We start from the raw sequence: 15,826 nt of genomic DNA, 5'->3' as shown, positions 1-15,826 counted from the left end.
AATTAGCTTGGATGCTATTTGTGCAACCTTGAGCATTTATGCAACCTTAAGCATTTCTCAGGATTTAAGAGGGCGGCGGCGGTCAGCTTCAATGCTATCTAACTTTCGTGTTTTGATCTGCATGACGTAGATGATCGTGTAATGTCTCTTTCAGGGGTTTTCATGGGTGCCGAGTCCATTTTTTATGCTTCTTTATGATCTACGAGATCTAATTAAACGCCAAATTAGAGGTAAAATATCAAACGCAGAGAGGTGCTTTGACGCAGCGTAGCGAGACCTAAAGAGACCTTTAGCGCAGTACTACCAGCCAGCGCTCAACACATTCCTCTTCTACCTATCATAGTCACCATCACTATGTACACCTAGCTCCCCTTCCGTTGTCTTCGATGTTCATCTGCTCGCTGGTGCAACGGCTATAACATGCGATTTCTCCCTAACACTTACAGTGGTCTGTACGCCAAAGCCCTGTGCTGTGACTAGTGCAGCTGCACCATGCAACGCTGCACGCCTTGCTTCCAGTGGTTCAGCTGCGGGTCACTACATCCAGGAACGCTTCGGAAGTAAGTGCTGATGTTGAGACGGCCGGTGTGCTGGTGGAGACTTCGTCGCTCCAAACGAGGTTGAAAGATCTCAAGCTACTTTACTTCGGGCAAAGAGGGGCACGGGAAGCTTTTTCGTGGGGTGGAGCTAGGAGAGTAGTGGGCCAGTCGAGTCTCAAAAATTTTAGTCAGGCGTTCTTCGCTCCCAGGTACTGGTCAGATGACGCGGCACCGAGGTGAACCAACATATAATCTCCTGGCACTGCAGCCTCGCTGTCCGAGTGTCACCATACGTGCATGCCCACCCGGAGCTCCTCCCTGGCACGCTGGGGAAGATACTTCATCTGTCTGACATGCCATCTCAGTTAGCGAGTATAGTCGGCCTGTCACGAAGAAATACCGCAGCGTTGCCTTGAGACGGTACTGAATAGAGAAGTTGTCGTTCCGTCCTCCACACAGGAGCGCGAGTGCAAGCGATGTGGGCTTGAGGAGGCATTACAAACACATAGTCGTAGTCCCGCACCCTTTGGCTTCTTCAGGTAGACCCTCAGCTTCTGGTATGACGTGGTGCCTTTCGTGTGCAGCCTCTTCAGCAGAGCGGCGATAGTCAGGTGCTTCCTTCGCGACTCACCCACCAGGCTGTGCAACTGCAGCACTTCAGCGGGTCTTTCAGTCAGTGGGTACCTCGGCTCTCGACAAAGGCCCTGTGCGCTGAAGAGTCACGGACTCACTTCGCTGCCGTCAGGTTTAGTCAGCAGTGGAATGTGGCCTGACTGTTAGAAGTCCACTAAGCCCCTGGTGACGTTCGGACCGGTGTCGGCTCGCCGCCCGACAGCCAGACACCCTACACTGCTTGTGTGCTTCGAAAGGACGCACAAGCGGTCTCTGGATGCAGCACACCCATCTCACAGTCGACCTCCACTTGTATCAGACTGCATGCCTAGTCTGATCTAACGAGCCTCAGCGCCGGACTAACATCATACTTGACTCACACGGGCATGATGCACACTCATGATGCACACTCATGATGCATGATCCATGATGCTCATGGACCGGCCATGAGCGTAACCACGAGCGCAGCGTTTGGTAGCGGTATCACATGCAGGACAAACGGGGAGGCCTGGAACAAAGCCCGAATGGCAAACCGTCTCACTACAGTGCTGCTGCATGTCTCCTGCTTATTGGTAACAAGGTACACCAGTAGCAGAGCAACTCCCTGGAGTCCAGCCGAAAGCACTCGACCGGGAGGATGTGGACAGGCTCCTTGATGAAGAGGCGGTGCACGGGAACAGCATAGAGACGATTGCAACAAGGGACATGGCATTGAGCGCCAGCAGGGTGCAGACCAGTCACCCCACTGAGCGTAAGCATTATCACTTTAACCCCAGAGGTTCTTCAACTGTTACTTGAACGTCATTTGAGTCTTCTTTTTTTACGGTTGTACACCGTATGACCTAAACCCAGCTATGTAGAACAGGCTGTGTTTCGTCTTACACTGATTCCTGGACGGCAAACAGTGTCGCTTCAAATGAAAATCACTATAATGAGAGCTCAGAAGGTTTGTAAAAAATATCGATGTGAAGCCTTGCATAAGCTTTTCTTGTTTTATTGCTTATACTCCTCGATATATAGTTATAACAGCATGATTTGTGAGCTAAGCTATCACGCCCTGGCAGAGTTGTGAGCCACTCATCGCGTATCGCTTGGCTGCGACGAGTTTCTGAACGGACACTAGACATCCATAGTGCATGTCTATGTAAGCATTGCGATCTCCTTTAATGCATGTGTGGTACACTTAACACATGTTCATATGAACACAACACTTAACACATGTAGTTTACAAGAAATGCAGCTGCTGCCATGTGTACCCTCACTACGAGTACGAGAAGGCAACATACAGCATATATGGATCAGTAGAGGGGATTCTGGTGAGTCATTATCAAGTTTGCCCTTTGACTCACGATTTAATCTTGAATTGAACCCCATACCTTAAAAAGCTGCGAAAATGGGCTCACCGCCATCGAAATCCGAAAGAAATCAACGACACCCAAGCCTCCAAGTCGCCGGAATAAATTTTTGAGACTGGGCCACCGCTCATAATGGTGGGAGATAACACCTTGCATTCTGAGAAATGCTCAAAGCTGCACAAGTAGTAACTAAGCTAATTTGGATCTCCTAGCTACATAGAATATATTTTTTTGCAAAAAAATTCGCGCCAGTCGACATTGTAGGATCTCCTAAAGGAAGCATAAGGATGGCAACCCGACTTTATAGTCGAGGATATAGTCTAAGATAACATTTCAACCATCTTATTTGTCTGGAACGGAAGCTTCCGGAATACTGCTGTCCGTTCTTCATCCTTCGTCAGACTAGGTGTAAAAAACAAGATGGTGAATTTCACGAAATTGTCAACGTGGCTCACTTGATTCAAAAACTTACAAATGCGGAACAGACCCTTGAAGTGCAGCTCGGTTTACGCCACCTGGCCTACGTACCCTTCGAGTCACGGCCGAGGGGTTTATTTGTGTCGACACGGGGTTCCTTTCCTCATACCGCGCTTGAGGATTAAACTGCTCATAATGCTGCCACTGCCAGTATGCGCTGATGCTGAGTCTGCGTTGTTAGAAACTGCGTCAGCAAGAGGGAGCCCTCAGTGACAGCTCTTATATTGCCATTTTCAGGGCACTGACGTAGAATTGAAACTTTGGAAAGCCTACACAATTCGATACACATGCTAAATCGTAAGCCTACGTTATGTTATGATACCAAGTTATCATGTTCTTAACGTAAACAACATATATCGTGTAATGTCAATTCTCAGGTTCCTTCGTATCTTAAATTCTTCCAGAACATATCACTTTTGAAGAGATTGAATTCACCATGTCTTGCCTTCAATGCGTCCCATTCATTGCAAACGGCGACTGATGAGGTTGAACTTTGCCAAGACACGAAATGTCGTTTATTGACACATATATTTCAAAACTGTTTCAGAGCTTGCCAAACACTGGCTGCACGAGAGGGCAAGGATATTGAATTATTGTAAAAGACGCTGAAGCTAGCATCGCGGGTTCACGAACCACATGTAGTAGAGACAACATCATTGTACCTTGACATAAAACTTGCTTTGAGACCAATATTATCACTGACTGCCTGTTTAGATTATCCAGACGGCTGTTATTTCTTCTGTTTGTGATGTTTCTTTTTCTTTAAACATGGACAAATAGCTCGGCAGCATTTTCTCATCAGTCTTTTACAAGTCAGCTTCTTCTTCTTATGTTTTTTCCCGGATTTGCTCTGCTTGGGCGCGTCTGCCTTCCCATCTTCTGCTGCTTTCTTTGAATCACCCATGTGGTCTTAATTCATGTCGGAATTCTTAAGGTGTGCTCATAACTACTGGCCGCGGAGCAACTCTTCACGACAATTCAAGGCTGCAAACTGTTCTCAACTTACTTTAAACAAAAGCATATGCTAATGAAGCAATGGTCAATTGTGGCAAAAGGATGTGAAATAAAGCGGAATAAAACGAAGATTTTCTTGTACAAACCAACTTAATCTAACTCAGATCATTATGCCAAATTGGTACTGTGTGATACTGGTTATAAACACAAGTGTTTGCCTTCATTAACAAGAGATGCCACGTGACTTCAGTAATAGCAGAACCTCGCATCTTTTCAAGTTTGTTTTTATGACAGTATCGCCTTTGCAATAAGGGAAACGGCAATAACTACTGACAAAGATGGTCGTTCGGTTCTGCGATATTTCTACACACTAATCGATTATCTGAACAAGCAAGATCTTTCCAAGATATGCACATAAGCACAGACGAGCACTGCCATCTGTTTTGATTGTTGGACTTAAGTATTCCAGTATCACAAACGGGGATGGCAAACTCTTTCGACTTGGTGGATAAGTAAGGCGACGAAAATAGACATATTCACGAGAAGCTTGGTCCCAAAAATGCTTATGACAGAGACTTTTGGTGACGACTGCGACGAAATAATAGAGGCCTCCATACATAGATATCATGCCTCCATGGCAACACATTTCGTCACACAACAAAATCAGACATTCCCGTAAGGAACTAAATAACCTTTACCGTACCTTACGGCACCATGGTCTCCTTTTAGGGCTCATCACAACCCGGTGACAAAAATTAGTTGATCGCTTGCCTCGGTGACAAACTGGCGACAGATCAGGGCATTTTCTATGGCCAGACCCGTCGGCCCATTCGCTGTTTTTACCAGCGGACGCTCAGTGTCCCAAACCAGACAGCATAAAATGCTGAAAAACATCTAGATATGGGGCTCATCTGGCCGCAGGGGTATGTCTGCATTATTGCGATGCGACTTATTTAAGATGGGCGGTGACTTTCAATTCACTGAGACTTTGCAAGGGGCACTCGTGTTGCAGGATCATGAATACCTACCTAAGATTAAATTTTTGGCTCTGTTTACTTCGTTGGCGGCGCCGCGATTCAGCATGCTGTCCTCAGTGGCAAGGGGCATCGACAGTTCAGTGTAAGTCGGCGAGATGATCAGATTACGATAGACATTGACCTGTGATTATCCCAATCGTCGTTTAAAGCACCGAAAAGGCTGTTGACTCACTGAAGCAGTCACGAGCGACCAGCCTTCTTCCCTTTCAGAGAACCGTGGGTTCGAAGTTGATGTCTGGGGCACTCCTCATGATAGAGAATGCCAGGAGGTGATAATGGCTCTGAAGTGCCATTTTATGCCATTTTTGCTCTTGTCCTGATTGAGAATAGTCACATAGAACCAGTCACATAGATCTACGGATCAGGGGTGCACCTAGTTTTCTATTCAGTTCAGGGCTCTATACCCCTAAGCTTAAGGAGAAGTGTGACAATCTGGGAAACATCCATGTTTTGGGGCAACATTGCAAAATTTGTCACAGCTCCCCTAATCTCTCTGCAAAAATCTATTCCCCTACATGAAACGCAATTATTTCACCGATGTTTTGTTGGCATGTAAACAATTGGTTACAGTTCAACTTTTCGCCAACGTCAATCTTGGATGCTGCAAATTCATATTTGCAAATTTATATTAAATTTATATTTATACAGTAACCAATGATGTAGGCAATGGGAATGTAATGACAGGTGAGAAGTAAGTTGGTGTAGCAAATGTGGGCAATCAGGAGGGAGGGGGAGGGGTTCAGGCTGCATTGTCATCTCCCCCTTTTACCAGGACTTACGGCAGGTAGGAGGATGTTTTGTGGTGTCGTCGTCCGACTGTGCTATGAAGCCACTGAAATATTAGCATTTGGCTGCCTCTGAGGACAGTGCTGGCAACATGCTGATGACAGCACCCTTACTGTAAGTGCAGGTTGTGAATGTAGACAGTCTCTCTCATACGCAGCCTTCATGGATGGTAGAAATTTGTTTGTGTAGTGGTGACACAATGACAGATGTGTCCATTTTCATGAATAATTAGGGGTATGGAGCAGCCCTTGGGTCATGGTCAATGAATCAAGCCCAGAAGAGATGATTTTATGTCATGGTCAGCTTTTCTCTCATCCTTTTTGTAATCTTCCAGCTAAAAGTGTTGGGGCAGGAATCAAGATTGAGTGGGCGCGATCCAGCATAGAAGCTGGTTAGGGCCCCGGAAATTAATTTGAACTGGTGGTCATGCATAACGCGTAAGTATCACAAGTTATGTCAGATTTCCATGCTGGTTGGCATCAAAAGGGCAATATCGGTTTGCCGATTGAATTTATTTTAATGTTCGAGTGTTGGTAAGGAAATGTGTCATTCTGCTGCACCAGCTGATGTTTTTTACGATCTGAAATGCAGCTTTTACAGGAGCATATGTAAAATGAATAAACAGGTGATAGCCAACCAGTTTAGCCCTTACCCTGCTTCGCCGGTTTCTCACGGGGGGGGGGGGGGGGGGGTGCGATACCCTGTCGTTTACAAACTAGGAAAAGCAGAGCCGGGCAAAAAAACAACAACAGCAGCGAACTGTCTTTAACGAGATCTCACGATGGGTGAGAAGTCTCCGGCTGTTCATTGACCGCACTAGATCAAGTCTGAAGTCAAATTTCCGTGGAAATCAAACTATTTCAGCTTTGCGTGTTGTTTGTAACGCTGAGATCATGCATCTTTTGCATCTTACATGCAGCGTGGAGTCATAGATCATGAAGGAGGCGTGTTTCTTGTTTGGTGATGAGCACAACTGTGCGCAGTTCTAATTGCTTCTAGCCTATATTTGTAATGTAGGACTTTATTAGGGTAACAGTGCCAGGCCTCCGCGCGCAGTCCGCAGAACCGTCGCTTTCCTCCCGCCGTTCCTGCTGGCCATGGATCGCCTAGCAGTGCTCGTAAAAAGACACATCGGTACCCCGAAATCAGAATAGCAAAGGGCACCTTTCTGATGTAAACACACGGGCAATGCATGCCCCAAAGGCTATCGAAGATTTGGGCGGGACTGCCCAATGTACCGGACCGGCATCCTCAAAAATCCTTAGAGGAGGGGGGGGGGGGGGGGGGAGGCGTCACATCGCCACTCTCCCTCCTGTCAGGGCGACTATGTTTTTAGAAAGAGCCAGCAGCTGGGTGTAAAGCTATTCCAGCACATGTCGGGCCAGGCTTGGAGCATGCCTAAGGTAGAGTGGATAGTTTGATGACGGTTGAGATGAGGCTCGAAGCTCACACGCGATTTTTCTATGGGGGCATGGCCTCGAGGAGGCCTGCATGTTAAACGTCATCCCCAGTGCTGCCTGCCACTGGTTCTTCCCTGTATTCTGCTGTCCCGGCTATCGAGGTCCTTCGTCGTCGTTTTTTGCGTTCGAGGAAAGTAAAGCCAGCCGTAGATCAAGCTTAGCGGTGAGGCCATGGCAAGACCCGAGGGTGGAAGAAGACTGCTGTTGTGATTCAACTGTCCCATTGTGCGGGGCCGGTGTGCCTGCATTCTTCGCGGCAACGAATGAACGTTTTGGTTGTGTGCATGATACTACGGGTTGCGTTGATGAAAGGGACTTCCGGTTATCACCGGCTTCTGATAACGCTGCTGGGCATGGACGCCATTGCTATTTCTTGTCGCGTGACATCGTGTCACGCTGCTGGCGACAGTTTTGTGCGCAGAAATTCGGTCGGCGGCAAAAAATACACTTTTACCATTCCACAGTGGTGGTTCCCCAGACACAAGACATCTAGCTGGAAGATTACAAAAATGTATGAGAAAACAAGCGCTCAATGTGAGCACTCACTATAAGTTCTCATGTTTTCTTTGATTGTCAGACGGCCCCGAACAGCGCCAAGAGACCGTCTGTCATTCGGGTTCCCGTCCCCGTTCCAGTTGAGCAAATCTTCCGCTGACCGAATCAAGGCCTCTTGTTAACACAGAATGCCCTGTTAGGCACTGCAGGCCCCTGAACGATACAGGGGCCCGACCGTTGTAACTCACGTGCCCGGTGCTGCCCCCGCTTGGGAAATGACCCCCAAAGCTCAGGCAAACACGGAACGGACTGTTCGTTGCTCGTGGTCTCTGGCCGAAATAGAGGAACGCTCTGTCTCAGAGGTCCCTATCGGTGCACGAGATCATCTTACTGACATTTGGGATTCCGGTCCTGTGGGCGGGGGTTCTTAATGTGACATACAGCAAACCCTTCGAACCCCTCAGCCATCACATTGGGCCCTTGATCTTTGGTCTCGAGAGACCCTTCGGCCCCTCTTCGGGCCTACTCCTTCAACTCGAGTATAATTCTGTACTGCAAATCTGTGCACTCAACTCCCACTAAGCACGATATAATTCGTAGCATGTTTCATGAGATTCTAAAGAACTCATTAAGTAGTGAAAAGGAAAGAAAGAGCATATACGTAGTATGAACTTTGCCCTTAGACAATGGATATTTTCCGCGAATTTTAGTTAGAATGTTGGAGGAGGTAAAAAACGCGCGTTGGGGCGATGGGCGGTAGGAGGAGGGATCACATCCTGTCAAACGACGGATTTTAAATACCACCTAAGATAGATAAACACTTGCTTTGGAAAATCAAACATATCGTTAGAAAATCAACATTGCGCGTACGGATAGCTTGAAAGAAGGACAATAATCTGAAAGGTCTCTGGTAGATCTTGTATCTCGAAGCGTAAATGTCCGAGGGCAATGGATATCATTTATGCAACTCTGGGCTTCAACCGCTTCGCACGAAAACAAAACGTGGCTTCTGGAATTAAGTGCATACTGAGTTAAAAACATGAGAGGAACATAGTCTTTGTTGGGAAGTCTATACGCGCTGTTCATTTGAGATATAATGCACACCTGCAAGACGCTAAAATAAAACAGGAAATGCCCCTTTCGGCGACCATTTTTGGGCAAAACACGCTCAGGCCGAAATCCAGGGATGTATGAACCCTATAGCCCTTTTAGAGCTCAAGGTCGTGTGCAGAGGACAGGACCATCCAGACAGCAAGCGAAGAGAATGCTTTCTTATAATGATAAAAGTCGGCGGACAGTCCTTAACGTACAGGGCTCATCATAGCCGATTATACGAATGTGATAAGCGCCTCAACCGGTGAAGCGTGAAACCTTAAAATCGTTTACAGGTGTGAGTGATGCCTGACGCGTGATGAGCGATGCCTGTTTAATTGAATTTGTTTACATGTAGAACTGATACGTGATGCGCCATGTCTGTTTACCTGAAATTACTGGCATGTTTGAATGCACCGTAATATGTGATGCCTGTTCACTTGAATTCGTTTGCACGTGCATGTATTTTTCACCCATTCCAATTCTTAGTTAGATATGCACTGTATCGTAGTAATGGCTGACAATTGCTTATTGTTTCCCCTGAATGTTGGTGACCTGTAAAGACTGTGGCTCGCTGGTTAAAAACAAAACCTCTGAAGAATCAAATATCATTGGAAGGCAATTTTGATTTCGCTTCTGCTGCTCATGTCGACAGACATGATGCCGAAATATTAACTTCTTATCTTTCTCTCCATTCTCCTGGTTGTTCTACAAGAAATAAGGCTTTCACTATTCCCTTATCTTTATGCATAATGTTCTTCGCAAATACACGTAACAGCTTACGTAATTTCGCCGGTGGTTTTACCGTGTAAAAACAATGACCTTGAAGTTTCCTCCTTGGAAGTTTTGAGGTTTTTGTTTTAGCTTAAGACCCTCCGACGTTTCATCGTGTAGCAGTTGTCCGATGAAGAAATCTTTAGCGTCATTTCCTCGGAGAGGGAACTTCCACTGCCGTTAACATTTCAACCGCGGGTGTCGTGTCAGCTAGCATCCGTGTCGTAGCAGTCTCGTTGGGAGCCGCTTTCGCAGCACCAGCCGCAGCGAGACACCCTATCGGCCACGGCAGGGGTGCATTGCACGCATCACAGCCCCCGCGCGCACAATGGGCGGAATATGTATTTCGTTGAGGCACACAGGACATGCCCTGCTCGTGGCATAACACTTGGCGGCGAGAAAGGCCACAACTCTGCCGATACAACAGGTGACATTGCCAAGTAACAGGGTGCGCTGTTCGTACTAGCCACGCGCGCCTCAGCACGCCGGAGGGCTTAAGGCCACGCGAGGCCGGGACACGACGGAACCGTCCGTCGGACAGGGCATCCGACCCGGCTCAAAATGCCGCACGGAATGTGCAGCGTACAAACGAGATTCAACGTTAGATTAGTTCCGTATGATGCATGATGAGCCCTACGCAGCGATCTATACATGGTCCACTAGCTGGAATGGGTCTGGGCTGGGTCGCCTGCCGTCGGTGTGGCAGCCCCACGCCGGAGACGCCTGCCAAATCAGGCGCAGGTGATGACTCACGTGATGAACGGACGACCACAACAGCGCTAAAATCGCGGCACACGTTTCTCCAGTAAAAAAGACGGGTTCATCTCATCAGTCCACACACAGCTCTGATGCGAGACGGCGCAGCTGCGAACGCTGCCGCGGCGGGCGCGGCGCATGGACGGATCATCGGAGGACGGGAGACGTTCCACAGAGTCGGCCAGCGACACCTCGCAATGCAGGCCGACCACGGTCTCGTCACTACCCATGGCAGGAGGGGGGGGGGGGGGGGGGGGGGGGGCGGCGGGAGGGGCGGAACGCGACGTTACCCGGCTTCAGAGTAGGACGTCCGACACACGAGTCGGACGTCTGCAGCGCCATCTATACCGCGCTGGACACCGGGCATGACCTTCGCGCCATCTATCGGGCGCCAGCGAGAGCGACGGTGAGCGCCGCCAGCGCGGCTACGGCGGCGGCGGCGGCGGGCCGGGAGGCGCCGTTGCAGCCGTCCTTGCGCGCGCACGTGCAGACTTCGGCGTAGATGTCGAAGGTGCCCATCGTGTGCAGGCAGAAGCGCTCGTCACCGCCGATGCCGGGCTCGCCGACCCGCGCGCAGTCCCGGATCACACGCCAGTTGCCGTTCACTGCCGATGGGGGCGGGTCAGCGGAGGCAACGATCAGAATCTCAGCGCGACGTTCAGAATCGGCAGGGCCGACGAGAGGGCGCCCGCATACGTAAGCTTAGATATTCTTGAGAAGCCCCACATACCTCAGCAAATGACCGAGCGTCCGTGCCTCTCAAACGGTGCACATAACTGGGTGTCGCGTGCGACGCGTCTGACCCCACACTGACCCGCCGATGCTTAAGACTCGTGAACGGCGCCCAGTATGCACACTAATTTACAGCAAAGCGAGCGTCAATTTACCGTGTCCTCAAATGTATCCGCGTCGCTTAAGCTGGTGCGCTGTTTCAGTGACGGGAACGACACACTGTTGCAACCATGGATCGCGCAAGCTTGCATTCTGTTACCCACGAGTCTGCGGCACAAAACGTCATAACACCACTGCCAGCAGCGCGGCCGCCACCCCCGCCATGCCGGTGGGAGGCTCTCCCGCGCCGCAGGAGCGTACGCTCTGCACCAGCTGCCGGCCGTTCACGGCGACGGTGGCGCCGGCTAGCGGCGACCCCGGACACTGACCCTTCTGCCGGATCTTGCGGCACATGGTGGCCTTGACGCCGGGCAGGTGCTTGCGGTCGTCCTGCTTGTCGCAGTCGACCTTATAGTAGGTGTTATTCTCGAACGGGTCGCCGCAGCCGGGGTCCTCTCGCGAGTTGCACTTCCAGCACTGGATGCCCGTCACTGCCGGCGGAGACGGCGGTGACGCTGCCGAGCAGCTCATGTATGGCACCACGGCCATGTGATGATCAGGCGTGCACCCTTTAGGGCGCACTGATGAGGGCCCGCCGCTCCTTGTGACAACGCAGCGCTGGTCGACGCGGGGAAGCGGTCGGTCGCAGGGAGCAGCCAGGAACGGCTTATGGTGTGGGGGGGGGGGGCGGGGCAGAACTCAGTGAGCATGCATCATAATGGGATCGAAGGTGCCACTTATGACGCTTAAGTTAGAAATGTAGGCCTAAGAGGGGGCCCAGGCTCCTCTCCCTCTCTAACCCTGCACCTCTGCTCTGCCAGCAGCCTGGCTCATGCACACATCACACGCATTCACTGACACTCGCACTGGTATTGTTGAGCAGTTTCTCCCACCCCAGGAGTTTGCCTGCAACAATGTTGCACATCACCAGTGTCGTGTTGCGATCCCCGGTGATGGAAGGGGGGGGGGGGGGGTGGAGCGCTCCGGACATCTCAGGACATCCCATCCCACGTCACCCCAAATAGCAGGTCACCCCACAGGATGGCTGACAAGATTGCCACATCAGAGGAAAATCTCACAGATCACACATGGACAGCTCAAAGGGTGGCTTGGAAAAAAAAAACTTAATGACAAGGTACACAACCAGGCCTTGGTCGGACTGGAGTCATTGGCAACGCAGCACCACCTACAAGCAGCTCAGTCACCAAGTCCCAACAGCCAGGAGTGGTAAAGAAGGACATCTGCCAATGCTGAGAGAGAACTTGTGAAGCCCACACTGAGTGTCAGTGGAGTTCACAGGGATAACTGTGTCTGGTTATGTTTAACACACCAATACTCATGTGGCACAGACACCATTTCAATGTAAAAAGACATTATTTGATGCCAACAGTTAGCACCTTGTAGTCATTCCTTCTCAAACCATGGGAGCCTCAGACCTTGATTGTGCTGCCTGTAATGTAATCATGCCCTGTTATGTGATGTTTTGCTATACTGCTATGGTATGTTATCACATCCTGTGTTAAGTGCACACAGAACCAACACAATCTGGTATCCACAATTTTGCCACTGACCACTGTTCACACAGAGGCAGAAATGTCCACCCTTTTCAGAATGATCTGGTACCTCATACATATAAAATCAGATTGGCAAAAAGGGGTGGTAAATTTCCTTTTTCTACCTGATTTATTCAGCACATCTGTTCACAAAGGTAAGAACCAGAATGGTTATTAAGGAACAAATAAAAGTGCAAAATTCCAGTCCCCACATTAATTATAGTTAAGACACTACTCCTCAATTTGCATCATTTTAGTATGCTTCAATAAGACCTGCATTAATTCTGTAAATCTAGCAGTGCACACCTCTTCATTCATCCCTGCCTCAACTTTGGAGGGCAAAATTTCCAATGCACAATAACAAGCACAAGTTATCTTATCATTACATCTATTTAAGCCTTGTAACCAGATTAACTTACATTCCGGGCTGAAGGGTGATTCACCAGTCTACAGCTTTCAAACAGCAACATCACATCCTAAAGTTTCAAAATAATTCATAGAGCCCCCTGAAAGGCAAGATATCTGCACTATCTTCAACATGGTGCTGAACACGCCACTGAACAGATCACATATTTCAAATGGCAAAAATGATAATCAGCGTTCAGCCAACCATTTTTAACCTGATTCAACCCAAGACAAAATGCAAGACAATAGAGTTCATGTTTCCACTCATTGCACAGCCTCATGCTGCTAGGGCTACCTTCATCTTCAACACAGCTGTTTAACATCAGATCTTCCCATGCATGATGTTCACATCAGATTAGATCAAAGGAGCCATGACAACAAAAACTTAATATCTTTAGAAATATTCAAACATACCCAAAGTACTCACAACACTATGAAATCCATCTCTCATTAATCAGTACCTGCTGGTGCCAAACTTTGGAAATTGCTAACAATGCAACCAAGGCAACAAAAAGTGAAAGCATAAAGAGACAAAAAAGATGACAGGCAGCCAGACTCACACATGTGCTTGACAGCCTGGTTTCAGCTATTGAGCTGTAGGTGAGAAACAGCACCATACCAACATGCAGCATGATTAATGTGCAAACCACTAAGATATAACCAGGAGAAGACATTTCCTAGATATCATGAGCCAGTATGAAGCATACAAGAGTGCAAAAGGAATCACAAGCAAAGCTACTATGTGAGCTAGCATTATGAGCAAAGCAGTCATTAACTTTTTATGTATCTTGACCTATGTTCACCACATTAATCCACTAGGTATGAAAAAATCTAGATAAAAACGAAATCCAATGCACTGTTTCCAAATGTGCATAGGACACACAACCACTTGGAAGACCTGTCAAACTTAGATGTTGACTTGGATGCCGTATTATTAACATGCTCCCCTGGGGCATGCAGTGTGAATAATCCTGAAGTAATTCTTAATAACTAAAGCAAGCCGTAGAAGCCCATGACAGTTGGACTTACCAAATCCTGGGTAAAATATTTGCATCAGGATAAACACCAGAGTAACCGCGCTGATGACTCTCACAAGCAGAGGCTGCATTATGATGCAGGTATGTCTACAGCAGAGGGTGAAATAAACGCATCAAACTGATGATGAAGCCAACATAAAATGGCGCGTGAATTGTTAAATTACGAAACTAATGTAATCCAAACATAACCCGCACAGGCCAATCGTGACCCGTTCACACACAAACACGCCCGCTGACACGCCCAACGGATTCGAAATGCTATGTCTCAACTGTGTATGATATGCCTCAGATGTGTAAGGATGATGGTATAGCACACTGAAGTGGGGCTAAACTACTGTAATATTGTGATAGCCGTATAAGCATGAGAAATCTAGCTTCGCAAACAAATGTTTGCTGCGGTGCATAAACAGACAGGGTGGTGCAGCAAGGGGAGCAGAAGGTGCATTTGCCTCCCTGCCTGCCTTTGTCCCCTGCCTGACGACAGGGACAAAAGCTTGTTTTACCGTACAATTTTCGGGAGACTCCTTTTCCTCAACTAAAGACATTATGTCTAGACGTAAAGCCCCAAAAGTCCGATCAAGAGGGCCCCTTAACTGAGCTAAAGAGGAATAAATCAGACTCAGAAGAAATTTTGGGAACTTAAGGGACCCGGTTTCTGGGTTCTATGATGACCTGTTTTTTCTTGGTCCTTTTCTGGTTTAGGAGGCATCTTTTTTGGCAAGTGCACGCGAAGTTTTAAGCTTTTTCGGTTTTGAGCACGGGACAATTTTGAATTTAAAAGCAACTCACCGCGATGGCCGAGATGAGCCTAAAAGTCTAAAAGTTAGAACCGTCATAGCTTTTTTAGGTGTGGATGGACCTGGTAAATATTGCCGAAGTGTCCCGTTAGGTGCTAAATGCACACTTATCTGTTTTGGGATGGTTTTCAGTGAATATTCCGACAGTCACTGTCCGGAATGTCAAAAACCAACCGCAGAGTATGGCCGCCCAGCGACTGGGCCCGTATTTTCTGCATCACCGGCAATTATACGCATTCGTAATACGCTTTAAATCTTACGGTTTCTGAAATATCTTTCAGAAGTTAAATCAAATAATTTAGATAAAATACTAAATGTAATCTCAATATCTTAAAGTGGCAAGTAATGTTTCTGAACTTATTTCAAATAATCTGACCTCGGCCAATGACCTCAAATGCAATGGCGTTTACAATTGCGGACAACATCCATACAATATTCAAAGAAATTCTGGCAGGCAGCCAAGGATGGTGCAAATGGGAGCTTAGCGCCCTGAGCCAAGGCTGTTTACTCAAGGAGAAAGACTTAAGCTACGCGCGAGAAGGAATGACACTGAAAATGTCGGAGGCATTGCGTCGCTTCAACTTTACGGCAAGATGGGAAATCTTTAAGGGGTCACAAATGTCCCCCACAGGCCGGCTATTGTTTTTCAGCGCGTACTACGCATGAAAACATACAACTTAAATGCGCCTCATCGGAAGTCCATCGCAATGTAACGGGGCACCATGTAACCCGTACAAATCACTCATGTAAACTGGATAGGCCCGATTTTATTCATTTCTCGTTCTTTTCAAGCACGTATCATTCTTATTCCAGGTCGCGCGGATGCCACGCATTCCAATCATACGGAGACTCCCAGTGACAGCGCC

General features: G+C 48.1%; 1 protein-coding gene across 1 annotated transcript; it reads right to left on the bottom strand.

The window, feature by feature from the left end:
- Positions 1-10,609: 10,609 nt before the first annotated feature.
- LOC119094413 (uncharacterized) lies at positions 10,610-14,396 on the bottom strand. Its single transcript, XM_037217477.1, has 3 exons — positions 14,156-14,396; positions 11,498-11,659; positions 10,610-10,942 (listed from the first exon to the last, which is right to left on the bottom strand). The coding sequence occupies exons 1-3, from the start codon at positions 14,232-14,234 to the stop codon at positions 10,719-10,721; spliced, it is 465 nt and encodes a 154-aa protein (XP_037073372.1). The 5' UTR covers positions 14,235-14,396; the 3' UTR covers positions 10,610-10,718.
- Positions 14,397-15,826: the final 1,430 nt, after the last annotated feature.

Source organism: Pollicipes pollicipes, unplaced genomic scaffold (genome assembly GCF_011947565.3).
Source record: "Pollicipes pollicipes isolate AB1234 unplaced genomic scaffold, Ppol_2.1 Scaffold_1600;HRSCAF=1878_pilon_pilon_pilon, whole genome shotgun sequence".
In the NCBI taxonomy this organism is placed as follows: domain Eukaryota; kingdom Metazoa; phylum Arthropoda; class Thecostraca; order Pollicipedomorpha; family Pollicipedidae; genus Pollicipes; species Pollicipes pollicipes.
Note: the sequence above shows the minus strand (reverse complement) of the source record. Positions and strands in the feature narration are given on the sequence as shown.

Bases quoted from the DNA above. Each gene is read 5' to 3' on its own strand.
- LOC119094413 (XM_037217477.1), bottom strand. From the start codon at position 14,234: ATGCAGCCTCTGCTTGTGAGAGTCATCAGCGCGGTTACTCTGGTGTTT. The intron at 11,660-14,155 runs GTAAGTCCAACT...CTCCGCCGGCAG, and splicing joins AATATTTTACCCAGGATTTG to TGACGGGCATCCAGTGCTGG. The intron at 10,943-11,497 runs GTCAGTGTCCGG...CCCCATCGGCAG, and splicing joins CCGCAAGATCCGGCAGAAGG to TGAACGGCAACTGGCGTGTG.